This window comes from Phyllopteryx taeniolatus, chromosome 1 (assembly GCF_024500385.1).
Source record: "Phyllopteryx taeniolatus isolate TA_2022b chromosome 1, UOR_Ptae_1.2, whole genome shotgun sequence".
NCBI lineage: Eukaryota > Metazoa > Chordata > Actinopteri > Syngnathiformes > Syngnathidae > Phyllopteryx > Phyllopteryx taeniolatus.
The window spans coordinates 10,149,399-10,177,184 of record NC_084502.1 but is presented as its reverse complement, the minus strand read 5'-3'; the positions used below and the strand labels follow the sequence as shown (position 1 = coordinate 10,177,184).

Here is a 27,786-nt window from a genome sequence, read left to right as displayed (position 1 = left end):
TAAAGCTTTAGGGTTCCAGTGAACCATAGGGAGAGCCATTTTCCACACATGGAGAAAACATGGAAAAGTGGTGACTGGTGAACCTTCCCAGGAGTGGCCGGCCTACAAACCCTAACCCCAAGAGAACAGCAATGATTCATCCAGGAGGCCACAAAGGAACTCAGGACAATTTCTAAAAACAAAAAAGGTTGTCAGGTCCAGGAAACCGGTGAACAAGTCAGGCAGCGTTGTGCTAATGCTCGAAAAAACTTCCTGAACACCTGCGATCACCGTTGCTACATTTCAATCGGACCGGAAAACTTTATTCCTCACTGCGGTCACAAAACCAGAACATTTCTTGTTTTCATCATCTTGCTTTTATTTTGTGGCTTTAACTTCAATGCATTTTGTCATTTTACTGTTTTAATGATTTCATTCTTTCTGCTTTTATGTGGGGAGTTGACCTTTTCTGCTTCTTTGCCTCTGTGAAGCATTATGAATTTTCCTTGTGTATAAATGTTGCTATGCAAATAAACTTGCCTTGTCTAAAACATGCTTATTTAAGTGGATGCAATGAATTTGTCGCCAAATCTTTGCCAAGTCTTATTTATTGACAACAGTATAAAAATATGTTCTCATGACTAAATAACAAGATAACATACTATTATAAAACATATGCTACAGCTCTAGAATACAAACCTGAGGAATGCAGGTCTGGTAAATAAAAAGAGACAAATGTACCACAATTGATCAAAAATAGTGTTCTTTCAGTCGACAATTTTTTTACACCTCCTCAACGGTGGCACAATTCCACAGATGGAATTCATCTGAACTATGACTCGGGAGTCATCTACAGACGTCATCCTTCCTAAATGTGAAGGGGAATATACAGTAAATACATCTCTGCCGTGACGATGTCGAGGGGAGCAGATGATATCTCGAGGCCGATCAGTTCGGATCATCAATGGATCTCCGGCAGAACGGACAGCAGTTGTGCTGAAGCACGAGAAGCTCGTAGTCTTCGCTGTGGAACATCTGGGAGGAAAGAGAACCATATGAACACGGTTAATAATTGGCCAAAAAAAGAAGAGGCTTGCAGATTTCAAAAATTCTCTAAATTGAAAACACAAGCACATATAGGTAAGGTGTATTTTTTTCAGTTGTTCTTAGCTCATTTAGAATTTTTGTTAGTCAGTTCACAACGTTGGCAAGGAAGCTATGGGAAAAAAATTTGATAGCGTATAAATTTCTTTTTTTCTTTACTTCTCAGTACTCAGTACTATGAAAGTCAAGAAGAGGCAAACTGTTTTATGCGAAAAAAAAATGTCTTCCTTTGTTCCAGGTTGAGAAACAGGTTTTGTACATAATTGAAACCAAAAAACATCACTTCTTCTTGTGTACTTTCAGAGCGTGTACTTCCTCATTTTGACTTTCAAGGTGGTGAATCGGTACTTCTACTGAAGTCTGAGACGCAGTCACGTGCGAGTACTTTTGCTGCCCGTGTACCTTGAAGCAGGTGGGACACATGGTGATGCTGACGTCAGGAAGCAGCGAGCGGAAGTATTCCCATTTGAGCGGCGCGGGCCAGCGCTTGATCAGGACGTCCCTCCTGCTCATGGAGCGCAGCACAGAGCGATTCACTTTGACGGGGACAAAGTGCGAGCCGCCCTGCTGTTGGGAAACACGCAGCAACTCATCAAAGGGGGGCCTCGTCCTTTGACCTCACCAGCTGGCGCAATCCGGACCGCCTTATGTCGTTGTCTCTTCTCTCCTTTCTTACCTCAAAGATCATTTTGGGTGTGAACGGGTCTTCCTCCGCATCATCCAAACCGTCATCAATCTTTAAGATCTGGGCCTCTGATTGAGGTTTTTCAAAATGGCAAAACACACAGTTAGGGTGTGTTAGTTAGCATAACATAACAGTTTGGCATTTACCATTGGGACCATTTTATGGCGAGCATTTCCATTTTCAGAGGCTCGAAATTATATACTTTACAACCATCTTAACCAAATAGAATATTCTTCACTAATCAAATTAGTAGCATGATTTTCTGTTACTGAAGACCAAAGTGAAGGCATTATAATGCTGCAGCGAAGGCCCGGCAAAGCATTTGGTGACGTCAACAAATGCAAAATATTTTCATCCTATTGTTAATGATTATGGTTATATTTTCAGTTACGTGAATCTGTTCCAATACTTTTGAGCCCCTGAAAATGAAGGCACCTACAGATAAAATGGTCATGCCATACTTTTGGGAAAGTTCTGATATTAAACGTGCAAGTCTACACTTTAGTCACACCTCAAGCTCATTTTATTTCAAGTAATTCGACGTAAAAAGGCAAAAATCACGAAAAGTTTATCGTCCAATTATTTATGGACGAAATAGTACATTTAGCCTTGTCAGAGTAACACTGTCTACCAACATATTTTCTTGTAATTACCCATACATTGTAAAATCCCTGCATCTACTTAAAGAGCTTAAGTGTTGAAAATGCCACATCAGTTGTTTGTGTCATTGACAACAACAAAGTGCCTGGGTGCCCTTGAGCGTCTGCTGCCTAATGCAGGTTAATCCCACCACTGGGCCTGGGGCTGTGGCTCTCGGAGGGTTAGTGTCATTAAGATGAGACACGAGAGCCTGGCTAACCCTATTAGCTCGACAGCTAAGATGACTTAGCGGCGACAGCTTAACTATCGACTCAAGAATCCAGGCCACGGCCGCCTCCGCGGCCTCTTAGAAGCGACAGAGCCGTGTTAAGGCGGGGAAAGAAGTTCCCGGAATGAAGTGCTAAGAATCTTGAAGGTACCGTTGTCCATATGCTGCCAGTGCGCATCTGTCTGCTCCGTGTGAGGAACTTCCAGGTCAATAAGAGACACGGCCTCCTCGTCACCGATGCCCTCCTCCAAGTAGAACTGCACCAGAGGCAGAACCTCTGCACACACAACCAGTTGTTACGGAGACGCGCTGCGTTTTCATCTAAGACATCAGACCCGTCATCTACAAGCAACAAAAGAATGGTGGCTCCGCTTTGCCGCTGACATACAATTCAGAACCCAAAGCGGTGTCCATTCATATATGATGTCTATGTTTCGCACTCCACTCACCATATGATGAGGCTGAATAAATGAAAGGCTGCTTGCAGTTGAGGCACGCCGTCCCCTGGTTGTTCAACAGCGGCTTGTTGGAGCAGCGGTAACACATCAAAGCTTCAGTCAGTTCCTTATCACGACAGGCGGAAGGAAAAACAAAACCCAAAAAAAAAAAAAGGGTGTCAATCAATGAGCAAAACAGTTCGGATGAAATTGAAGCTGCTTCAAGCCACCTGTGAAGGATGTGAACAGAAGTTGAATTAAATGCGTGTGGTGTGCTGCACCACTGAGGTCTGGAACGCACCTCGCTGTCATGGAAAGGTTTGGCTCGAATGGTGAGGCTGTCCAGTTCTATGCACTCCTGAAAGCGAGACGGAATGTACAGTTTCTGGAGCTTCTCGTAGCAAAGTCTGGCCAATTTATAGGCACCCAGTTTTCTACTTTGCTTGGCCAAAGCATACAAGGTATTACTTGGAACCAGGTCAAGGAACCCAAGGTGGACAGTTGTGGTTGTAAAAGTGGCCAGATGTTAACCATGTAGCACACATGGGACAGCGGGCTTGCGTGAGAGTGTGTCGACGCACGCCTACATTTCATTTACATTATTTGGTGTTTGAGTTTACATGTTTTTATTTAATATTTGTAAATTTGGAAATACAATTTAGGCAGTGCCGCTTATTTGTATTTACATGGAAATTCATCTTCATATTTTTGCCTCTTAACTTGCACTCGTCTTCAAATGGGACTACAGTGACAACTGTATACAATTTAATCACTAAAGTTTCAATATGCGATAGACCTACGTACTCTTAATAGAGTCGTAGATATTTCATACACTGTATATTGGTGTATTATAATTCATCATTATAACATTAGATATCACTGTCAATAATATTTTGTCAATATAATAATTAGGCATAATTAGACAATATTAAGAGGAAATTTACGGATTTAAATGTATTGCAATCCTCCTTAACGCTGGTCTTTGTCTTTGTACTTTGAATGAACTTAATTTCGATTTGTCTATCGGGGTGAAGAATTGCAGTGTATTAAACTGAGGTGTTGTAGTGAAGTAAGGTGCAGTTTGAAACCACTGGAAACCAGAACCACAATAACAAACAAGCTTTCCAATGAATGCTACTTCAAACTGAACATTATTATATTTGTAAAAGGATTATTTTATTATGAGTGTTGGTGTTGTTCAGAATGGTGCAGGTGTCCCTATAGTTGTGGCAAGTGAGTGGAGCCATTGTCTGTAATGGCGGGCACTCTTTTAGTGAATCTATTCCAATTAGCGGCGATTGTTTTTCAGGTGGGTGTTTGGTACCCAGCCAAGTCTCAGTGATTAACTCTTTTGTTTGGACAGAAAAAGCCCAGCGCTTGGCATCTGCATACTGTACTCATCGTCACGACCATCAGAAGCACGGAGCACCAGCACTGTAGCCTCAGCCCAACTTCCCAGCCGCACTGCACGAAACTGGCAAGCTGTGCTGCTATTAAAAAGGACCCCAGTACGTTCTTTCAAGGGAAGGATACACTTTAAAGATGCCCGGTGGTGGGTTGTCCTTGGGCAGGTTGCTCAGAAGGAACCTGCAGATGTTGAACAGCGTCTCTGGCATGAGGGAACTGAAGGGCTCATCCTAAAGACAAACAAAAACAGGAACGCAAATGAAAGATACAAGTCTCCGGTATTCACTTTAGCACTAAAGCTGAGTACAAGTATGAGGTCACTGGCTCAAAGCACAGAACTAATGCAAGGCTGCGATCACAGCCAAGCAGAAAGCTTTTGCAACAAACGGTGACACAAGACAGACCGCCTGTCAAATGCTGGAGGAGAGACAGCCGCTTCGTCATCACCATCAACCGCACAGCTCGTAGTCATGGCAGAAAATGTACTTTTCAACAAAAAGATCATGTAATATGCGCCGCCCAGCCACTCCCACAAGACAATTATGTAATCAAGAACTGTGCCTGAGCACAGACAATGTTAACTTTTGATGACAACTGTCAGAGAAGCACAGTGGGAGGAAAAAGTATGTGATCTTCATCCAAATCAGAAGAATAAACAAAAGTCTGCTGAAACGTATACCACAAAAACAATTATGTTTTCATATTTTTATTAAAAATAGAATGCAAAAACATTCTCAGGAAAGGGAGTAAAAACTAGGTGAACCCTTGGATTTATACAATGTCCCAACTTCAGCGGAATTGAGGTTTCTATTAACTGGTTGACCGTTGACCCTTTTTCGCAGCAATAACCTCAACCCAAAAAAAAAATAATATATATATATATATAGAGAGAGAGAGAGATAGATAGATATATACACATGCACACAAAATCCCTTACTTAAATATAAAATAAAAAAAAACATGTAAACTCAAACACCAAATAATGTAAATGAAATTTGAATAAAAATATCATTGCCTGCTCAAATAAATTAAAATAAATAGGAAGTAGGTAACTTAAATCAAAAGAATTGCAATTTGCACCCTTCATTGGAGCACTGAATTTTGCATGGTTTCAACAAAAACAACAACAACAAAAATGGGTTTTTTTTCTCTAAATTTTGGTCCACAGGATCATGTCCATCAATAGGTATTTTCAAGCAGGCAGGCAGGCCTTCTTCTTGCAGGCAATTGCAGAGGCTTTTCATTCATTAATTGAGGATTGATTTATTCATTCAAATTTGGCAGGCTCTGTAGCGTTTCAAATTCAAATTCATAAAACATTTTTATTTTCACTTTACAGGGACTTTACTCTGGCAGCCAATCCAGCGGTCAGCCAGATATGGATGGCCCGGCAGAGGACAAAGTACAGCACTGGGTGTTCTTACCGTGTAGCGCTGAATGGGGTGGTAGACGTGGTAGAGCTCTGCGAGTGTCTGGAAATGTTCAAACTTTTTCAGCATTTCATCTCGCTGAACTTCATCTTCTGTTGCAGACGAACGCACACGTCACAGAGAGATTAAAGCAGAGATGCATCCAGATGGTACAAGCCTCACCTCTGGCGATGTCAAGACACTGCATGGAGAGCATCCAGTAATAATAGCCGGCGTCATCAAACCTCCTCTCCACTACTGCATTTTGGGTAAGCTGCTCCAAGACTCTGACAGCTTCATTCTGTTGCCCGGCCTTGTGAAATGCTAGGTAGGGAATGACGGGAGAGTGGATTGTTACTGTGTATTTAGTACTACTGCATTTAAGGATCTAATTTGGGAAAAGATCAGGGAAAACACCCATTTGAGTTGTTTTGAAATGCAAGTGCCAGCAATAATCCCATGTCACTGCAAAGGACACCTGTTTGGAACATCCCACAGGTGAACAGGCTGAGCAATTCAGCTTGCCTGAATTGCTCAGTTATTCACAAGCAAAGATGGGGCGAGGTTCAGCTCTTTGTGAACAAGTGCGTGAGAAAATAGTCTGACAGTTTAAGGACAATGTTCCTCAACGTACAATTGCAAGGAATTTAGGGATTTCGTCATCTACGGTCCATAATATCATCAAAAGGTTCAAAGAATCTGGAGAAATCACTGCATGTAAGCGGCAAGGGGGAAAACCAACATTGAATGCCCGTGACCTTCGATCCCTCAGGCGGCACTGCATCAAAAACCGACATCAATGTGTAAAGAATATCACCACATGGGCTCAGGAAAACTTCAGAAAACCAATGTCAGTAAATACAGTTCGGCGCCACATCCGTAAGTGTAACTTGAAACTCTACTATGCAAAGCAAAAGCCATTTATCATCAACAAGCTGCCGGCTTCTCTGGGCCCGAGCTCATCTAAGATGGACTGATGCAAAGTGGAAAAGTGTTCTGTGGTCCGACGAGTCCACATTTCAAATTGTTTTTGGAAATTGTGGCTCTCGTGTCTTCCGGGCCAATAAGAAAAAGAACCAACCTGACTGTTATGGACGCACAGTTCAAAAGCCAGCATTTGTGATGGTATGGGGCTGTGTTAGTGCCAATGGCATGGGTAACTTACACAACTGTGAAGGCACCATTAATGCTGAAAGGTACATACAGGTTTTGGAGAAACATATGCTGCCATCCAAGCAAAGTCTTTTTCATGGACGCCCTGCTTATTTCAGCAAGACAATGCCAAACCACATTCTGCACGTATTACAACAGCGTGGCTTCGTAGTAAAAGAGTGCGGGTACTAGACTGGCCTGCCTGCAGTCCAGACCTGTCTCCCATTGAAAATGTGTGGCGCGTTATGAAGCGTAAAATAGGACAACGGAGACCCCGGACTGTTGAACAGCTGAAGCTGTACATCAAGCAAGAATGGGAAGGAATTCCACCTACAAAGCTTCAACAATTAGTGTCCTCAGTTCCCAAACGTTTATTGAATGTTGTTAAAAGAAAAGGTGAACGCAGTGGTAAACATGACCCTGTCCCAGCTTTTTTGGAACGTGTTGCAGCCATAAAATTCTAAGTTAATGATTATTTGCTAAAAACAATCAAGTTTATAAGTTTGAACATTAAATATCTTGTCTTTGTCGTGTATTCGATTAAATATAGGTAGAACATGATTAGAAAATCATTGTATTCTGTTTTTAGTTATGTTTAACAACATCCCAACTTCATTGGAATTGGGGTTCTACTTGAATGCCCTAAACACATGTATGCTATTGTTAGTGCTGTTTGTTATCAGAGGGTAATTAGAAGCCGCTTTAGGAACTCAAGCCCACCAGCAATCCTGCCCGGAAAACCGCAGCTGGGGGTCTAGCTTTATTAACTACACCAGAAGAACACTAGACAACACAACACAACACAGCACACACTAACACAAGAAAGAGTTCAGATAGATTTGACATACAGCTATAGCTAGATAGACCTATCTGTCTGTCCTATCCTACCTTGAGGCACATGGAAAAAAAGTCTAAGGATCATAAACACATGACTGCAGTATAGGGGAAACTAAAAATGAATAAAAACCTCATGTGATCTAATGAGTCCACAACTGACTCCCACTGAGTGATCAGGTGTTTCCATCTTCCCTGATGGCACAGGCATAAGTCTAAGAAAGGGGTTCTCAAACTGGGGTCCACAAGCCGTAGCTTGGGGGTTCCCAAAAAAGGTTGCAATAATTATTATGTTGTATCATTTAAACATGTGCAACTCTAGAAATGGGAACGTGCAGGTCAATACTGTACATCAAAAATAATAAACCAATAACTCATCAATAGCTTTGGGCCAATTAAAAGCTCTGTACAACTTTTCACCCCAACAAAATAAAATAAAAAATCTTTGTATAGATTACAACTTTTTTTTCTTGGGGGGGGGGGATTGCCTATTTCCTCGCAAATAGGCAATGTTTTAATTCCTAGGACATTAGGACAATACAGGGGAGTTATGTTTAACTGATGTTAGGATTATGAGTGGGTCCTTGAAAAATGTTGAAGAACCCCTAAGATGACAACCACAAGCATGACACTTCATTGCCACACATCGATTGGCCAGTAGAGAAAGCGGACCTTAATCCCATTAACAATATCGGGGACAAGCTAGAGAAAAGGCCAGGGGTCCAACAGTCCACAGTCAATTCAAATGTTATGACATTATATACACTCGTTGAAACAATGCCAGAGTGAGGAAATGAGCAGAAATAAACACACAATTAGAAGCAACTAAATATTATGTAAAGTGTATGACTTTAGTTAGGCCTGGTAGTGTAAAAGAAAATGTGAAAAGTGATGAGGTCCCTCAAACATGTGCCCAACCATGTGAACTTTTTCTGCAGCCAGGAGACAGACCAGAGGTGCACGCTCAATTACGGTTAGTAGTTAAACAAACCGGCCTCACTTCCTCACTAAAATACACAAAATCAACAAAATGCAAAGCGCAGGAATGTCAGCAGGCTCCGCAACAATCAGACCTGTTCAGGCAAGTACATGTATTCCACACTGAGACAGTGCAGGAAGCTGAGGTACAAGAGGAAATATGCCTGCTGAGATCAGAATTATAAATCTGTGAGCTGATTACAACGATGGGTACAGTTGGTAATCATCATCAGAGCTGCTTCAGAGGCTACCAGGCGACGCAGCTCACTTCAGCTCAGCTTCGGCAAAGAGGACCATGTTTTCCGGTGGATGGGTGCACGCAATTTTGTAAGAAGTCATGAAAACTGTCCAGAGCTGATGGGACTTTGTGACTGCTCACTTTATGTGTAAGCACGGTCCATTCACATTAAACTGCTACAAAGAGAAATATACGGAAAGAGATTCAAGTTTCCCGTTGACACTGAATGAGGGAAATCACAAGCTCACCTTTTTGTGCCTCCTCGAATCTGTCGTTCTCAGCCAGCCACTGAGCGTAAGGCACAAACACGTCATTTTTAAACTGGGGATGCATCTCTGCCAGCGAGAATGCCTGGGGAGAAAAAAGACAAACATTTTCTCCTGTATATGATACTTTGACAAACAGACACAGGAACCACAGAATAGCCGCAGTCAAAACATGGCTACAGCAATGAATAATCAGCTGAGAATAAAGTGTGCAAACTACCGGTAAGTGGATTGCATGTACAATTAGAAGTGCAACTGCACCACTTGGGCCGAATGATTCAGGAGGAAGAACACTATGGACATGTAAGCACCGACACCAATTAATTCATGTCAATATCTTGCAAGGAAACACGAATCAATATAACCATAGAGTATAACGGAGAGCAGCTGTTCCGAGGAAGTGAGTCCAAGTATGACTGTCAGGTAAAAAGACATAAAAACAGTGCTGTGAATTGTTCCTTCCTTCGTTTTTGCCACTGAGGATCAAATATTATTTACTGTGTATAATATAAACGTGAACAATTCAGTTTTCTGTTTTTGGCTCCCTGTTTCAGCACACAAATCACATGAAACGAACTACAAAAGTTTCGTCTTGTCTCAGCAGCATCGCATACACTGATTGTGAAATCTGGCTGGAAGCACAACAGAGCTGGGAGATGATATTCATTGGGTTGTACTAGACTGTTTTGGGCTTTTCGAATCATAACGTGACCACGGGGTGACAAAAATCCAAGCTGGATGACTAACTCTGGAGCATTTGTAGCTGCTTTTAAGGTAATTCGGCTTACGTTATTCCGATTCAGCTTACTTTTTAAGAGCCATGACCATACAGTTCTCACTGTGCACATATTTTCGCAGCAGTTTATTTGGCACCATCCCGTGTGGCTGACATATAGGTGACTGGCTAAAGACGGTTTATACATACAATGCGGGCTCAGCAGGTGAGAAGAAAAGTGTCAGACCTCATCCCAATGCTGGGTTTCCACATGCAGCTGCACCAGGGCCTGCAAGTCCCCCATCTTGGAATAAGTCTCCGAGGCGTAGCCATGGTGCTTCAGCTTCTTAAAATAGAAAGCGCATTTTGCCAGCGGTTCTCGTTCAGCCTTGTCCAGCTTACGAGCCAAGTCTATCAGCCTGGATGAAAGCAGAAAATAGGGGATGAAAGGAAGGAAAAAGGGGATGGGGATGTACAAATACGCACAACGACATTTAAGGGCTCTGGAAAATGACCGGGATCACGGCTCGATTTGCAGCAGCGCCACGACAATGAGTGGCCGCCAAGCCGACCTGATGGGACCAACCTACATATAGAAACCCTTCAATTTGTTATGCTCGGTGTATATGAGCGGAAGCTAATGGAAAGATAAAGCCAGAGTAAAAAAGATAAATTGGCTAATGTACTGTAGGTTTTGACAAAAAAAAATGGATGCAGAGAGAGAGAGAAACAGAGAAATGAGAGAGAGAGAGAGAGGTGGGGATGAATGCGAATGTGTATCTAAATTTAAGCATGACCCATTGCTATATTCTCATACTCACTTTTACATGCTGGTGAGTGTCTCAATAGATAAAATATCATTATATTACGTAAATATACGCCTCTAAATAGATCTGAAGTTAACAGCCCACAGGTGGATGACGAAGCAAATCACTTCGGTTGAGGTTTCCAGCCATGTCAGTCCTGAGTGTCTCACAATGTACTTATTGGATGCAACATAAATGGTGAAAATGTGCAAGTATTTTGTCTTAACACTACTACTGAAGAGGACAGATAGAGAACTTTGTCAACGTGACGCCATCCCACCCATGTCCTCTTATGGATGTTGTTCGAAGGCCTCGGCTCAAGCTAGGAGTGAGTTGGCACTGATTCATGGCTATCGGTGTTTTTTATTTGTGTGTGTGTAGAAAAATAATGATGTCGCACTGTGGGTCATGTTGAGTCATTAGGATTTAAAATGCCATCATTTTTGAGAAAGTTCACTTTTTTTTATAGCCAAAAACAGGTTTACAGCACACCCACTGATTTTAACCTTTGACTGCCAAATTCTATTCAGCTCATCCTTGAGCGCAAAAGTCAACATTTGCATCAAAGGAAAATAATTCCCTCAAGACTAAGCCAAGATGTCGCATTCACAAGACCGAAACTCTGGTTTGCAGGGTCACAACGACCTTGACCTCATTCAACGATCCTTGACTCAGAGCAATTATTCGTGGGCATGACTGAGAGGCCGCTCTCTTTCGCTTTCTGGGGAAACATTTCACGTGTTTTGTGCAACACCGAATCTCGAAAGACACCTACATGTCTGCCCAGCCATGCTCTCCCAAAACGTCAATGGCTTTAAGATTTTCTCCGGCTGAGATGTACATCTCCGCCGCTGCCTGGGGTTCCTTGCTACACTTGGCCCAGTCGGCCTGCTTGGCCATCAGGATGCGAGAGGTCATTGGGTCTGCTGCCCCAACATAGTCCTTCAAAGGGCAAAGAAACACACAAAGATGCATTGTCATATAGATGCAAACGACCAAAAAGGCGTGAGAAATTTGGTCATGTAGCAATGTGAAAACTGATGCTTCCCCCCCCCTCATGACTGACATGTGAAGGTCAAGTCCGAGACAGGAGGTAGCTTGAGGGCCTCCGGTTCCGACGTCCGTCCTAACTAAAACATACAGCCTCTGGGAGCAGATGGCGGCACAGCCACATAAATATACAGCAGCTGCATCAAACACACATCACACAATCTGACACACAAATACACACAAGCAAGTCAGCCCTCTGTCATCTGCTTTGGCCAACACAAATGTGCCGCTGATGATCAAAGTTTTCACATGCATGTAAACATCAAAAAGCATGATTTTTTTTTTTTCCCCCCGAACTCCAACTGACTTCCAAAGAATTCATGTAAAAGCAGACGCTCCATTTCCATCTCTAACTGGGTGTGGAGGTTAGCTTTGTTTTATGAAAGAATACATGCGTGAAAGAATGCTCATGATGTTCGCGTGATATACGTACGAGGAGACGACAGGCCGTAAAACGAGCTTTAACGTGCCAAAGCGGCACATGCGAACAGACATCACGGTAACATAAACATCAGCTCGCATGTTTGTCTTTTCGGTCGGTCACTGATTTGATCACCTTGGCGTAGTCGAACATGCGCAGGTCGGTGTACATGCTCAAAGCCTTGGGTTCCTGGCCGGTCCGCTTGTACAGCTTGGCCGCCTCGTGGAATTTCCCCTGGTAGGCGTAAATGTCTGCCAGGAACAAGTCGTCGTCGTTCTCGCCCCGCTTCTTCCTCGCCTGCAAATCAGACATCACAATCAATTTGTATTTATGTCCTTTGAAGAGACACGCACTTGAACTCACTCTTTCAAGTCCGTTCAACTTTTCCAATGCATGTCATCCAATTCGAGACAGAAAATGAATTTCGCTAACAATTCTGCATTCACTGCTAAGTACATGCATTTTATATCGAGGAGAATTTCATTGGGATTCCTCGTGTTCATGTGTTTCTTTTGCCAGTTTTAGTTGTGACTATATCAACTTTGGAAAAAGCGCAAACTATGAAATGCCCTTACAGCATGACTTTAATCAAATTATTGACTTTTACCTCAATACTGTTGATGAGCTCCAGGTAGCGCAGGTCCTGTATTCTAATAAAGGCCTGTAAAGGGGTAGAGTGCTGATTTAGATGCTGCAGCTACATCCATCAAATTGTGACTCAAAACACTAAATGGAAACACTGTTTATAGAAGTGGTTCTCAAACTGAGGTCCGGGAACTCCTTGGGGTCCTCTAGCCGTACCTTGGGGGTCAGCAAACATTATTTGCAATCATGTAATATCGTTATTTTCTTTTTAAGTGCATACCGACACATGGGAACCTGCAGCACATGAATGAAACAAACATACACATACCTCGGTTAAAAACATTTCCAACATGTATAAATGACTAGCTTCTGCAACATATAAACGGGCACCATGTCTTTGGCAATGTTCAGCGCCATTGACTCAGTGAATACCTTTCACCGGGCTTCTCCGGAACACAATAGAAAGATGATTCCGCTCATCTCGTTCACTTCTTAGCAGGAATTAAAGTCGCTAGTTGTTGTTTTTTTTAACAATAGTCACTACAGCGGTCAAAAAAAAAAAAAAAAAAAAAAAAAACAGAACCAATTTCGTGGCATTTAATTGTGTTAGGATTACAGTATAAGGGGGTCCTTGGAAAATGTCTCTCCCTTAGCCCAAAATGTTTGCGAACCCCTGACTTAGGTCATCTGGAAGGTACAATAAAATACATATATATTTGTATTGGTCTGCATGCAACTCAGTTAAATGTGAAGAATAAATGTTGAGAATGTGTGTGTGCGCATGTCACTTGCCTTCTTGGCAATGTCAAAATCAAGGCCTTCCAGCGCTTCAGTAGCCAAATCCCTCCAATCGCTGTCTGTCACACCTAAACAGGCGATTTGGTGGGCCTCCTTGAACATCTTCCTCTCCAGGTACTGGTACATGGGTGCAGACTGGGAGATCACATTGAAAAGCATAAGGAAATGTAAAAGCTTAATGGTAGCTACATGGAATGAAGAAGATGAATGCGGTGGTTCTCATTGGATTCTGCAGGTACGACCCTCTAATTGTTAAACTTCACCCCATACAGGGACAGTTTTGGCTTTGTAGATCTAAGATACAAAGCTTTTTGTACTAGCTATCTGCTATTAGTGCCACACTGATACACCTACCTGAGGTACCTCCACGGCAGACATAGAACAAACATGGAGACAGAAGATTTTGGAGCCGTTGAAGCCCACCATGAAGCCCTGCATCTTCTGCTGGTGTACGGGGAAGTTGCTGGCCTTGATGTTCAGGTAGCCGTTGCCAGAGAAGCACAGCATCACCTCACACTGAGTGTTCCACGCCACACTGTTAGCATTAGGCTCCTGCGGGGAAAGCAAAAACATGCAAAAAAAAAAAAAAAAAAAAAACATTTTGCTTGTTCCATTAGAAAAGTAATGTGGATATAAAACATCTTCACACCCCTGTTCAAATTAGATATTTGTGATGTTAAAATATGACACCAAGATAAATCATTTCAAAACTTTCCCCATTAATGTCACCAATGAGCTCTACAACTCTATCTAAAAAAAAAGGAAATGAATTCATAAACTGAGATGTGGTTGCATAAGTGTGCACACCCTCTTATAACTAGGGATCTGGCTGTGTTCTGAAAGAATAAATCACATTCAAATTCATGTTAAATGGGAGTCAGCACACACATACTATCAATAGAAGTGCCCCTGACTAACCCTAAATAAAGTTCAGATGTTCTAGTTGGCTTTTCCTGACACGTGCGTAGTCCCATCTTCCAGCACGAGCCATGGTCTGCAGAGAGCTTCCACAGCATCAGAGGGATCTCGTTGTTGAAAGGTATCAGTTGGGAGAATGGTACAAAAGAATTTCCAAGCCATAAAACACCATGGATCACAGTGAGGACAGTCAGCCAAGTGGAGAAAACATAGCACAACACTGACTTTAACAAGACCTGGACGTCCCTCCAAAATGGATCAATTGACAAGAAGAAAACTAGCCAGTGAGGAAAACAAGGTTTGAAATCATTTATCTTGGTCTCTTTTTTTTTACATCACAAAAACCTGGCATTTGAACAGTAAAGTTTTTAGATCCAAAGTAAATAGATGGATGTTTTCCACTCTATTCGGCTCCACCACGGGAATGCATGTTCAAATGTGTCAGCCAGCCATCCCCTTAACCAAAGCGCTGCTTGCTGACCTGAAAAAGCAGTTCTTTGCTGTTAATGTCGTAGACCAGGAGAGTATTGTGCTCGTCCACCACAGCCAGCTTTTTTCGCGACGCGCTCATGTCCAGGCATCGCACTGATGTTGACAACTTCAGCAACGTGATGGGAAATGGGTTGTCGACAAAAATCTTTAGGATCTACAAGAAAAACAATCAGCTGGCATCTACAACAAACAATCCGTCTATTAATGGATTTGTTACATTAATATTGCTGGAATACATGACTTAAACTAGCAACGTGACAGATTTCCCAAAAATGAGAATCTGTCAAAATGCTGTGTCTGCTTGGATTGGTCCCTAGATAGTTCCCTCAAATGTCCACCAAAAATCCCTTTGTTGTGATTAGGGAGTAAGGCATGAGGAATGATTGCGAACGCAGTAAGTGCAATACGTTTGATGATGTCATAAATGACCTCACGAAACCATATCCTCAAAATATTGCATTTACTGGTTATTCCTTTACCTTTTTTTTTTTACTGATCTGAAAATACTCACAGCTCCGTTTTTTAAGCCCACCAGAAGGCCTTCTCGGCCTGGCGGACCGCCGATCACTTTGATGTAGCGAATGAGCGACTCCATAAGCCATTCTTTCTCTTTGACGCTGGAGAAAGACAGACACTGAAGCCTCTTCTCCTGTAAAACACATCAGCATGAAGTGCTTCGCTTGCTATCGCGTCACAGCGTGTAAATCACCTGCCTTATTTCCTTTATGCATCTATTTTTTTAAATGGAATTCATCAACACCTAACAAATCTCAGCTGACTGCTCTTTTTTTAACACATGATTACAAGCAGGATACTGTAAAGATCAACAAAGATTTGCTTTGACATAGAGGCCCACATCCCATAAGAATCCAGCCCATTTGGACTGTCTAAAAGCTGTCTGAAGGATGAAACGCAAGCATGCCTGTTTGAGGAAGATCTGAAAGATCGCTGTGGCACACAGGCAGATTTAAAAGGAAGTAACCTATGTGTTATGGCAGCTCCTCCTCCTCAACACTGTCTGTCAAACACAGAGAGACAAGAAACAGAGGCACATGCTGGCTCTGCTCCATGTGCTCCTTTTCACTCAGTCATGACTTACTTGATCTAGTTTAGGGGTCTTAAGAGGAGCAGAGAGCTCCAGGGCCTGCAGAACATTTTACAAACCACATGAAAACATATGGGAAACACACAATGCTGTTTTTTTTTTTCTTTCTCCGGGTTCATTGACTTTCTGAATGGTGACTCTCAGTCAAAACACTTTTCCAAATCAGTCCGTATTGTAGTATTCATCTACAAAGGAAGTGAGCCCTTCTAACCTGACACAGGACAATGTGATTTGAGCAGACCACCAGCAGGTTGCACTCAAACTTCTTGCAGATTTTCTCTTTGATGCGATAGCGCATGTCCGACGAGTCGTCTGAGAAAAGCTCGTAGACGATTATCTTCTCGGGCAGCTGGATGGCAAGGCGGTTTTTGTAGATGGCAATTTTCTTCACCAGTTCACCACACTTAATCCTCACTGAAGAAGAAGAAGAAGAAAAAGAACAAATAGGGAGAGTATTTGGAGGTCAGGGTTCAAGATTACTGTGCTGTATTATGTTACCTTGCTGCTTTTTTCCCCCCCCACATGAAATGATTAAATGCCTCACTGCATTTTCTTTTAAAGAAATATATGGCATAGGGAGGTTTATAATACAGGGTGATTGAAAAGAAGCTTCCTATTCCCACTCAAATGGATAACAACGAGCCATCCATCTCCCGGGTAAGTGGCTGTTCAGCCATTCACGAAAGCCAATAGTAAAATGTGGAGGGGCCCCCATCTCGCATGAAAATCAAATCTTCAATCCCAAGCAATGAGCAACTGGCCAGATTTCATCTTGCGCAGCCTTTCAACATTCCTGGTATTGTGAAGAATGAATGGAATCACAATCCTGGCTGAAAGCCCACAACGTTACTTAAAATTGTCATACATTAAAGGACAAACACAAAAGAAATGGGCGGTAAAAAACAAATAAATCATTTATGAGCATTTTAAAATAGAGAGGCCCTTTTAAACCACCCTCAGAAATCAAACCAGGACAAAAAGTAGCTGCATGAGTCATTTTCACAGGTACATTTAATAAATTAGAATTGGAAAACTGTGTAGTTCTGTAGTTCAATTAAAAAACTCATATAGAGATTCACTACACAGAGTCACTGCACTATTTTATCCTTTTATTTATTGCTAATGAAAACCCACATTTCTCCAAGAAACTTGAATCTTACACAAGAAACAGTAAAAAAGATTTCAATATGGAAATGAGGTTGGAATTTGCCTTCCGAAAAGTATTTTCTTGTGCTGAATGAATCTGTATAACTTATGAGTTTCACTTTTGGAATTGCAATGCTAAAATACAATGAACTCTCCTACGGTATTTTAATTCATTGAGATGCACCTCCATGCATTATCATCATAGTGCACCTTTTCCTTCAGTGATGAGATGCTGCACAATGACGTCAGTCATGTTGTCTCGATAAGCATAGCGATCCTTGTAAAGGCCGTGAACTGTACTGAAGTTGAGCTGGTAGCAGGCGATAGTCCCATCTTGGCAGCCCATCACCTATACAAGAAACAACAATGTAGCAGCGCATCTAATTAACACCTCTAAGAAAAGATTGCAAGAGTGGGAAAATGTTCCTGTTGTTGGAACATCCACACAGAAGCATTGAAACTTTCAACACCCAATTCTCCCCTCCTGAATTCCTCATCGCTTACAACTAAATATAGCAGAAAAAAGCTGTAAAGGTGTTAGTGTAAAATAGAACCGCTGTCTCAGCGTGGATCTGTGTGACTTTCACGCATAGTCACCGCCTGTCTCTTATTCCTAAACACTCAATTTCCAGGTACAAAAAAAAAAAAACTCACCATAAAATTGGAGTCAGGCTTTACCCGACACGTGCACACCCTGGAGTTCTGCTCTCCAATGACGCCCAGCCGCACACCATCTTTGGTGTAGAGGGAGGCCTGTTTGTCAGAGCCACCCATGACAATGTACTCGCCTTTGGAGAAGTAACTGACACAACACGGATCGTAAGCGAGAGCCCTGTCCTTTCCGATCTGACAGAGAGAAAGAGAGACAGGGACCAGATTTGAAAAGGCATCCTTTTAATTTATTGCTCAGGCCCCCGGCCAACATTTCCCACTGTCTGGGCCGCCACCATTCAAAGTCAACACCACATCCAAAAGTCGGTGTAAAAAAAAAAGAGAAAAGAGAGAGAGAGATGGACAAAAATAAAAAAGTACATATTTGTTTGAAGTAGCTTCTGTCTTAGTGTTCAAAGTCCATGTGCACAGCTCGGTATTAATTACACACCTCTACACATCTGTTTCTCCTCACTGTGTAAAAGAGAGAAAAAAAAACAGCCTGACAACCCACAGATTATTCATTGCACACAATTCCCGGCTTTGTAATCAAAACTGAATGTTCCGTGAAAAAATAAATAATATTATGCAGGCCAACGACAGTATATGAGCCTGTGGCATAAAGGCAGAGTAATGAACACTGCATAGTTGTGTACAATTACAGTGCTACCCACGGAGAGTTTAGGAGGAAGGGGAGACAGCAAGAGGCCATTAAATCATAGCAGGGCCGGGTCAGACGGACCCCTGCTATTTCACTTGAATAGGCAACCAGGTAACTTTGCATTATTTCAGACTTTTGTAGAGTACATATCGGTGGTTATCGAAAATGCCATTAACCGCTGTGTGTTTTTTTTTAACATGCCAGACATGTTCCGTTTGACAAGGTCTTGGCATACACACTAGTGCAACTTGGCATACTGGCATGCTGTATTAGTTTCTAGATTAGGACTGGAAAGTATTTGGCATCGTTACCTGCTTTCCACTGAGTTGATAGAAGGAAAGCTTCTGCCCCCAGTCGGCCACTGCCAGAATGTCGTGTTGCTCATCCCTCGAAAAACACAGCAAAGAAAATATGTTAGCAGTAGAAATACTCAACTACACTGCAAGTGCTTGGTTACATTCCTCCCCCCCCCCCCCCCCCCCCCCCATGGATGGATGGATGGTAATACATATGCAGTCAATATATTGACGCACCTAACCGAAACACATTTGTCCTCAACTTAAGGACAGTGTCCAATTGTATTTATTATCTTTAAACTACGAATGAGCCACTGTCACAAATGACGGTAACTTCTCATTAATGGTATCTAATCCCTCCACCCTCTCAAAATGACCTCTGGGGTGCCTCAAGGTCCAAAGACCAATCCACTCCGTTCCATGTTTATCTGCTGCCACCTACTGGCCCCACATAGAACCTCCCTCAAGAAATGAGCTTGAATTTTAGTCTGCCTGTGAGTGCGATTCTATTTTCATCCAATGCAACCCAGAGGATACTAACTTGGAGGGGTTCCAAGCCATGGACCAGATTGGAGTGGGGGAGCTTCCCGAACGGTCAATCTTGACCTTCTCTTCGCCGTTCTTGTTCCGAATGCTCACTACTCCATTCATCATACCAAGAGCGAGGTACTGCCCATCGTTTGTCCACCTGTTTTTACGTGAAATGGTGAAACGCTTCAATGTAGATGTGTTTCATTCAGGTTAACAACAGAAGCACTCTTCACTTACCCGCAACATGTTATTTTACTGCTCACTTTGTGTTTGTTCACCGACTTTTGCTCTGGCGACCAAAGGCCTACAACAGTAAGTAGGTATTGTGTTCTCAAAACAATATGACAGATTGATACTATGCCATTAAGAAGCCCAGTATAGATGTAAACTCAATATGCACTGACCAAAGTCACCAGAGGAACAGGATGCAAGTTGGTGAGTGACTGGGTTGTAGGCAACACACTGGATAGAGTCATAGTGTCTACAGATATATGCATGAAAAGACACAATGAATAGACACAGGAGGAGAGTAGCCAGAATAGTTGTCAAGTCACATTTTAAAACCTAAAACACCAGTGTTCGAAGTGTGAATGGTCATTATATTGTATTTTACCCAAAAAAATAAAAATTAATGGTTACGATATCACACTCACGTGTACTTCAAAATACCCTCGAGTTTGGATGTCCAGATGATTATGCTCTTGTCTGCTGAGCCAGAGGCAAACCTTTTACCTGCAGAAAAAAAGTATTTAGTGGCAGCAGGCGACGAAAAAGCAATTCAGAAAAGGAAAATGAGTTCATTACCGTCCTTGGCATAAGCTACACAGTAGACTACATCTTTGTGTCCTTTTAAAGGTTGAATAATAGTTCCATCTGAGGTGTCATACACCTACAACAAACACACAACTTGGCAATAAGAGAGCAAGCATTGTTGAGAAGTCATGCTTAAGTAAATACACTTCACTTTTCAAGGATAGGACTCATAAGTGCTTCACATGGGGATACGTAATCTCTATTGTAGACAACACAGGTCTACATAGCAAGAGCATATGAGTATAAAATGGGAACAAATTGAAAAAAAAAAAAGGTACGACATACAAAACAGTGCAAATTGCACCAATGCCGTCTAAATTTAGAGGTAAATTAATAGCATTTTTTTTATTGGGCTGACTAGGACTTTTATTATGTGGTTCTCTGAGTTGTCCAGTTGACACATAAAGCTAAACATCCTCTGGTCTTAATAGTGCCTCACACGTTGGCACACTAGTGGATACAAACAACTGACTGGCACTATGCCACCATGGCACTCGAAGAAGCAGCCTCAAATGAGCAGCATATAATGGTGTAATAAACGTCCTTAAAAGTTATGACTTAAGAAAATCAGAGCACACAGAAAAGCTACTAATCAACACGTTAGCTGGGGAATATATTTTACGATGCAGTCGATAGACGTCTTTGTCATCCATCCAGTCCTCAAATATGACATGAGCTACAGGACTGTTCGACAAAAGCTGGAGAACTTGTTTTCTTGTCCGGCCTAAAGAAACATGTTTTAACTGCTTTTTAAAAATGCTTTCAGAAGAGGTAGCTCTGAACTCAAATGCAAGTGTATTCCACAATTTGTGAGCAACCGGCTGCAAGGCTTTACCTACTTTAGTTTTGAATTTTGTGTGAGGGACAGAGCGTAAGCAAAAGGCATTCAGTCAGCTGAGCGCAGTCACCTAACAGGACAATAAATGACAGCAGATCCACCAAGTATGGAGGAGCCTGACCCTGTTCAATACTGTCAAGTACTGAATCCTAAAATGAACAGGACGCCAAGTGAAAGGACAACAGAACTGGAGCGATGTGGCTGAAATGTGTTCAACTACCATGTAACAGGGCCACATTGAACTGGACACAAAATGCACTTTTGTTATAATTTTATTCTTTTTGCATGGGGTTCCTGTAGTTTTATTTTGTATTTTAGTAAAACAGAAAACAAAGAAAATATTAAATAATAAGTAGGAAGTGTTGGAGCCAGTGGGGAATGCGGCATGTGTGCAAATGATACCACTTCTGCCCGGATTTGGGCCCAGTAAACTCCTAGCTGAAGCTATGGGATCCAGACAAAAGCCTCGCTGCGATATTCTGAGGTGTTTGGAGATGATCTGATGACGTTTTGTTGACACAGGTGACGCGGGAATTACAATAGTCAAGACGTGAGGAGACAAAAGCATGAATGATCATATAGAGTTCAGGTGGGGAGAAAAGAAAAGAAAAAAGAAAGCAACGGTTTACAGTTTTAATGTGTTCATCCAAAAAGCAAGGGAAAGTTAAGTCTTACCAGGACATGAAGGCCTGCTGCCACTATGAGTTGGGTGCCATCTGGTTTGAAGGCAAGGTCATAAACACTGAAAGAAATAAGTGGGATTGAAACTTAAGTACAAAATAAATACTTGGTTTACAAAATGTAACAGTAAAATTAACTGAAATAATCAACGTTTATTGAATGGATGTATTACTCACACAGCAGGGAAACTCGGCCGTTCAATTAGAATTCTCTTAGGTTTTATTTTAAAAAGCCATCTCCATTTGGATTCGTTCATTGGTGTCAAACTTCGTTTAATTCACGGTTTGGTACATGACCGGAACAAAACTGCTTATCGTTTGAGTAAACAGGGACAAATTTAATGATCAGTGTATCCATCCACTTTCTACATTGCTTATCCTCAATAGGGTTGCAGGTGAGCTGGAACCTCTCCCTGCTCATTTTTGGCACGATATACCCGTCGCCAGCCAACTACAGGGCATAAGTTGACAAACAACCATTCACACCCACAATCACACCTATGGACAATTTAAACTTAGAGAATTAATGTAAGAAGCATATTTTTGTAATGTGGGAGCTAGCCGGAGTAGGTGGAGAAAAGCCAGGCAAGCACAGGGAATACAATAAAAACTCCACACTGGGAGAGATTCGTAAAGAGCAACATCAATAGCTTGTCTTCTTTTCGGGCATCAAGGATGCAAACAAGTAACAGTTTGAATTATTATGCCATGAAAAAAACAACAACGGCAACAAAGCATATCGCAGGATCAACTAGCCAGCAGCTGAGCTGCACTGTGTTTGTTTACATACTGGACTAGGGCTGCGGCTACAGTGAGAGGCAGTTACACTTGTTGTTCTGAAGTAACATGTTTAGAAATATTTCCCCGCCATTTGGTTATCATTTGATGGGTAGATTTTAAGAGGAGCTAAGAAAAAAAAATTGCGGCAAGTTTTTGCAGGCGATGACGTGAAAAGGGCCGGATCTGGCCCGCGGGCCTTGCATTTGACAAAGGCAGACCTGTACGGACATGCTAGCCTTTCAATGTAGCATGTAGCATCTTATTGTGTCACCAACAAAACAACATTGCATAAACTATCATTCCTAGCTAGTCTACGAGACAATAATTGTGATTGGGCGACTGGGTTTGTGTTGTTTGAGAGAGAACATGTAAGCTAAGTAACTAGCTGTCTTAACGCTGGTTGACATAGCAACCAGTGTCGCTAAGCACACCGCGTCGCATCCTGATCATGATGAAGCGCAAAGACGCTCGCTCACCAGTGTTGACGTGTTGTTTCTTTCCATAGCAGAACGGCTCTCATTTCTTGACAGGGTCCAACTCGAATGGGTATCAACAGCTTGTTTTGCCTGCTCACTTTGTCATGTTGCCTCCTCTTGTTGACTCGCTGTCGCCGCGCAGACTCACTTCACACTTCCTGCTTTTTTTTTTTTTTTTTTAATATTTTTTATTTGCTTCCTGCCTGCTAGCAGTCAGTGGGATGCTAAGGGACCTCGCTCATTGATTCAAATCAAAACACTCGACACTGCTGTTGCTCGGTCCAGGGTGGAAAGAAATGTAAGTTCATGAGGAATTGAATTGCTTTTTAGAGAACATCTTGGGAAAGTAAGCTGTTTCGTATAAATTTTAGCGACACGACGGCCGCGGATTGGGAAGACCCTTCTTCGTCCGGCATTTTTCTGCCACCCTATAAAGCCTATAGTGCCCCCTGTGGTGATAGAAGCTCATGACAGACGAGGGTCACTTCCTGACTCCGTGATAAAACTCGTGAGTGCGCGATTACGCATGCGTGGTAAAAATAATAATAATTAAAAAAAATATATATATATAAAATACAACATGGCAACAATCACTTTTCTTAAAATGTTAGAACTGTCACGGCCTAAGGGTGCATTGGCCTTATTAAAAAAAACAACATACATAAATACATATGTATGGCCTCCTGCCCGATGATAGCTGGGATAGGCTCCAGCACGCCCGCGACCCTAATGAGTAGAAGCGGCTCAGAAAATGGATGGATGGACGATACCTTGCCATTAATCTCATTCACTGCCAGCCTTCCCAGTTAACATGGATATTTGACTTCTAAAGCCGTCAATGGCAGTTAATAAATAACCATCAGTTCCCAGTTAATTCCCATATTTACAATGGAGATTTAGAATATTTCCAAAATTAACTATCTTTAATTCTCATGGAAGCTTAAGCAGAACCTTTCCTGAAAATGACTGGAAATTCCCCACCTCTTTGCAAGCCTATTTAGAACATACTGTACATGTTGGAAGCCACATGGATACGAATAAGTCCTGCCACCCCCCCAAAATGCCTCATGGTTGGATCAGAGAGGTTCGGCAGCGACGAACAGGCAAGACAGCGGGAAAAGTGGACGTGTACATCACCAGGTAATCCCCATCCGCCCAACACCGTTGTCGTGCCTGTGCAGTGCCCAACTAACCGTATGTTTACATTTTGAAGTCCCCACGGGCAGAGGTTCCGATCGAGAGCTTCTCTGCGAGCATACCTTGTGAATGACGCTCAAGACGTCGACATCAATCTCTTCGATTTTACAGCAGACTCTCTGCAGTGTCTCCCTGTTCGAGAAAAACGGACAAGAGGTGGACAGCAGCAGGACATTCTGGAAGATGAAGATGCATCAAAACTACTGGAAGTGCCTACAAATACCTGTGAAAGTGCAATCTCCCCCCACAAAGGTGTGTGTGCGGAGCAGAGGAACCTTGTTGATCTGGAGAGCCAAACAACTCCTGAACTTGCAAGCGCGCCGTGTGACGACGTCACAACGCACGAGGACCCTCGCAGGTTGGACGCGCTGAGAGCGAGGCTTCCGAGACGGACTCCGTATGTGGACAAGCTTGAGGCAGGCGAAGATGAGTTGCGGATGGACAGCGAACCCAGTCGGCAACGGAAGGTTGTCCCCAATGCCGAAGAAGATGAGTTGCTGTCTCAAATCACTGCTGGAAACTGCGTGCCAGTGGCAAATTCCAGAAATAGTAAGCAGTCACTCTTACTTATTGCCAACATAACAATCTTTTCCACTATCATAATATGTCCTTGTTGTTGTTTTTGTATGGCCAGAGTCCAAAGGTTTAGAAGACAAACGGAAAACAAGCCCTTATTTCAGCAGGAAGCCTCTCGCAGACGGTAATGTCTTTGACTTGAATCATTGTGTGCTAATTATGACACATTTCTGAAGAAATGTCCTCCGAAACGTGTGAAGGTCCCAGTCCACCTCGAAGAAAAGCCTTCAAGAAGTGGACACCTCCTCGTTCTCCTTTCAACCTTGTACAGGAAACCGTTTTCCATGACGTGTGGAAGCTACTGGTGGCTACCATTTTTCTGAACAAGACAAGTGGTAAGGTTCACACACACAAACACGATATAGTTAGAATGTGTTGATTGTCAGTCAAAAAGAAAATGCTACGTGAGCTAAATTGCTTACGTTGGCCTAATTTATATTTCAATAGGTAATTGTTTAAAAAAAATAGATGTGGTGGAAATTCAGACATAGATAACATGATCAATGAATGACTGACTAACTACCGTTATTCTCGTGTATAATGCGCACCCATGTATAATACGCACCCCCAAAGTTGACCTCAGAATCCTGGAAAACCCTTCTACCTTTGTATAATGCATTTTTACAATGCATAATTTTGCTTCTACCCATATGATTAAAACATGAAGTATTGTCTCTATTTCTTTCAAAGAATGATTCTGTAGTTAAGCACTTTATTTGAACACGTAATCATTTTTTTAATTTACTTGGTCTTGTTTTGAAATTCACAGCCCTACTTTTATCAAATTAAACGGTCAAGCATTTCAGAAAAGCATTATCATTCAACAAAACATAACCATAAAGAAATTCATGATGGTTGTTGTTCAGTCATATGTAAAAAATAAATCAATACATTTTGCAAATTCTGCCAGGGTATGTAAATTTGGGAGCAGAACTGAACATATATGCAGTCATACATACACCTGTCATATTGGAATGAAAGTGTAGGCTACACCTTTTTTATAACCACTAGGTGGCGGTGGCATTTTGGAATGAACCTCTACAGCTTTTTCATAACCACTAAATGGCGGCATACATTTATAAAATGTGAGTGTTTTTTTCCATTTGCCCCTATACCTAAGCTTAATGTGCACTATTGACTTTTGATAATTTTTTTTGGGGGGGGAATGCGCATTATACACGAGAAATTACGGTAATATACTTTTCTTGGATTAACGGCACAGACGTGCTCTTTTGACGCTCGAATAGATACTGAAACTAACGTAGCTAGCAGGCTCGCCATTCTGTTTTGCTAAATGACAACCCAAGCAAACATTTTATACGTCCTGATGGTAGAGATCTGGTTTCCAGTCAGTCCCATGTCCACAGCCAGTCTTGCGATCGTCTCTGTACAACAATGTACGGCATCCACTTGATTTATCATCCTTACCCACAGGTTTCTCTGGATTATTTTGATTTTTTGGGGGTAGGAGATTAAAACATACCTAAACCTTTTGGGGTATATCTGGCAGCACAACCCCAAACAACAAGTTTTTGTCATCGTTTGCAGTTCAAGTCAATGGTAGTCAAGTGTTTTTCTGCCATCTGGAAATACCCTGACGCCTATTCTTTACAAACAATAAGAAAGAGTCTCGAGAGAATGCTTCATCTCAAAATCCTCTCAAGATAACAACTGTCGATCCAACACCATTCCTTAGGCTTTACTGCCATCAAGGGGTATTCTCAACACACAGCACATCAATACTGTACAGTAATTTCTACACATTATATGCATACAAGCATTTTTTTGTGTTTTCATTGTGTTGCTACGTAAAACAATGATATGGTTTCTTTCTATTGCAGATTTTTACCTTTGGCATTTGGGTTTGAAATGTAACCTGCGATAAACTGAGGTTTACCCTATTGTATCAAAAGTGTCTTGCGTCTGACTCTTGTTGCATAAATGCTGCAGGTAAGATGGCCATTCCAGTCCTTTGGCAATTCTTCGAGCTGTACCCGTGTGCAGAGGTGGCCCGCCAAGCCGACCCCAAGGCCATGTCTGAACTCCTCAAGCCACTTGGCCTCTTTGAGCTTCGGGCCAAAATCATCATCCGATTCTCAGGTGAATACAACTGTGTTCTGTTAGATTATGATGGTGATTAATTCTCAAAGTGGGTGTTCTATGTGGCCTCTGACTGTTTTTTCTGATGAACACTCAGGCCTACTACACTACTGTAATTTAATGTTGCTCATGACGGTGATTCTTCGAGAGCTACGAATGTTTTGGTGGTACTTGGTGTAAATAGTTGGAGAAGCACTCTATAATGACAAATCATGCATTTCACATGTATAAAAGTACAGTTGTCATCTAGCCAATGTTGGTATTCTCTCACTGTTTGTCATCTGCAGATGAGTATCTGAGCAAACCGTGGCGTTACCCCATCGAGTTACACGGCATCGGCAAGTACGGCAACGATTCCTACAGGATCTTCTGTGTGGAAGAATGGAGACAGGTAAGTCCTCATTTTCATTCATTTTTGTAGATGGCCACTGTTTGAAATCATTGCAAAACAAATCTTGTTATTGCTTCGTTTTGTTCAAGGTGACGCCTGACGATCGCATGTTGAACAAATATCACGCCTGGCTTTGGGAAAACCAGGAGACGCTCGGACTCTGAATAGAGCGTGAAGAACTGGTCGCATGAAAAGCTTTCCGTCATCAATGTGCTTTTTTTTTTAACCACAAATATTCAGATGTTCTAGCCTACTCCGGCATACAGTGTAGATGTAATAAAATGTTTCTTCTTTTTTTAACAGTGTATTCTTTGTCTCTGATGTTTAATCATGTGTTTCCATGTTGATTAGCATAAGGAAGGCAGTTCTTTACCAATCAGTCAAGCATATTAAGAAAACAAAT

At 42.0% G+C, this 27,786-nt stretch overlaps 2 protein-coding genes across 11 annotated transcripts; one reads left to right on the top strand and one right to left on the bottom strand.

Annotated features, from left to right (window-relative positions):
* Positions 1-569: 569 nt before the first annotated feature.
* Positions 570-23,311, bottom strand: ift122 (intraflagellar transport 122 homolog (Chlamydomonas)). Of its 7 annotated transcripts, none has more exons than XM_061769455.1 (29): positions 23,120-23,311; positions 21,859-21,925; positions 20,337-20,421; positions 20,186-20,264; positions 19,937-20,013; positions 19,770-19,836; positions 19,543-19,689; positions 19,017-19,092; positions 18,048-18,239; positions 17,604-17,742; positions 16,459-16,661; positions 15,654-15,791; positions 15,132-15,296; positions 14,087-14,284; positions 13,727-13,867; positions 12,957-13,010; positions 12,485-12,646; positions 11,654-11,820; positions 10,320-10,491; positions 9,340-9,442; positions 6,073-6,213; positions 5,905-6,002; positions 4,607-4,710; positions 3,375-3,540; positions 3,086-3,200; positions 2,788-2,913; positions 1,760-1,836; positions 1,486-1,650; positions 570-1,014 (listed from the first exon to the last, which is right to left on the bottom strand). In XM_061769455.1, the coding sequence occupies exons 1-29, from the start codon at positions 23,161-23,163 to the stop codon at positions 928-930; spliced, it is 3,555 nt and encodes a 1,184-aa protein (XP_061625439.1). In that variant the 5' UTR covers positions 23,164-23,311; the 3' UTR covers positions 570-927. The 7 variants fall into 7 exon arrangements, 6 of the variants coding, with proteins under 6 accessions (XP_061625439.1, XP_061625459.1, XP_061625449.1 ...); XM_061769475.1 differs by having other exon boundaries at positions 1,486-1,647; XM_061769465.1 differs by having other exon boundaries at positions 5,905-5,999.
* Positions 23,291-27,688, top strand: mbd4 (methyl-CpG binding domain protein 4). Of its 4 annotated transcripts, none has more exons than XM_061769517.1 (8): positions 23,291-23,417; positions 24,112-24,259; positions 24,333-24,865; positions 24,951-25,016; positions 25,093-25,232; positions 26,848-26,992; positions 27,280-27,383; positions 27,473-27,688. In XM_061769517.1, exons 2-8 carry the CDS (start codon positions 24,147-24,149, stop codon positions 27,545-27,547), a joined length of 1,176 nt encoding a protein of 391 aa, XP_061625501.1. In that variant the 5' UTR covers positions 23,291-23,417; positions 24,112-24,146; the 3' UTR covers positions 27,548-27,688. The 4 variants fall into 4 exon arrangements, with proteins under 4 accessions (XP_061625501.1, XP_061625519.1, XP_061625528.1 ...); XM_061769535.1 differs by having other exon boundaries at positions 23,314-23,417; positions 24,121-24,259; XM_061769544.1 differs by lacking the exon at positions 23,291-23,417 and having other exon boundaries at positions 23,521-24,259; positions 24,428-24,865.
* Positions 27,689-27,786: the final 98 nt, after the last annotated feature.

Bases quoted from the DNA above. Each gene is read 5' to 3' on its own strand.
- ift122 (XM_061769455.1), bottom strand. From the start codon at position 23,163: ATGAGAGCCGTTCTGCTATGGAAAGAAACAACACGTCAACACTG. The intron at 20,014-20,185 runs GTGAGTGTGATA...ATATATCTGTAG, and splicing joins GAGGGTATTTTGAAGTACAC to ACACTATGACTCTATCCAGT. The intron at 11,821-12,484 runs GTGATCAAATCA...TGCCCTTTGAAG, and splicing joins GCATGTTCGACTACGCCAAG to GACTATGTTGGGGCAGCAGA.
- mbd4 (XM_061769517.1), top strand. From the start codon at position 24,147: ATGGATACGAATAAGTCCTGCCACCCCCCCAAAATGCCTCATGGTTGG. The intron at 25,233-26,847 runs GTTCACACACAC...GCTGCAGGTAAG, and splicing joins TGAACAAGACAAGTGGTAAG to ATGGCCATTCCAGTCCTTTG. The intron at 27,384-27,472 runs GTAAGTCCTCAT...GTTTTGTTCAAG, and splicing joins GTGTGGAAGAATGGAGACAG to GTGACGCCTGACGATCGCAT.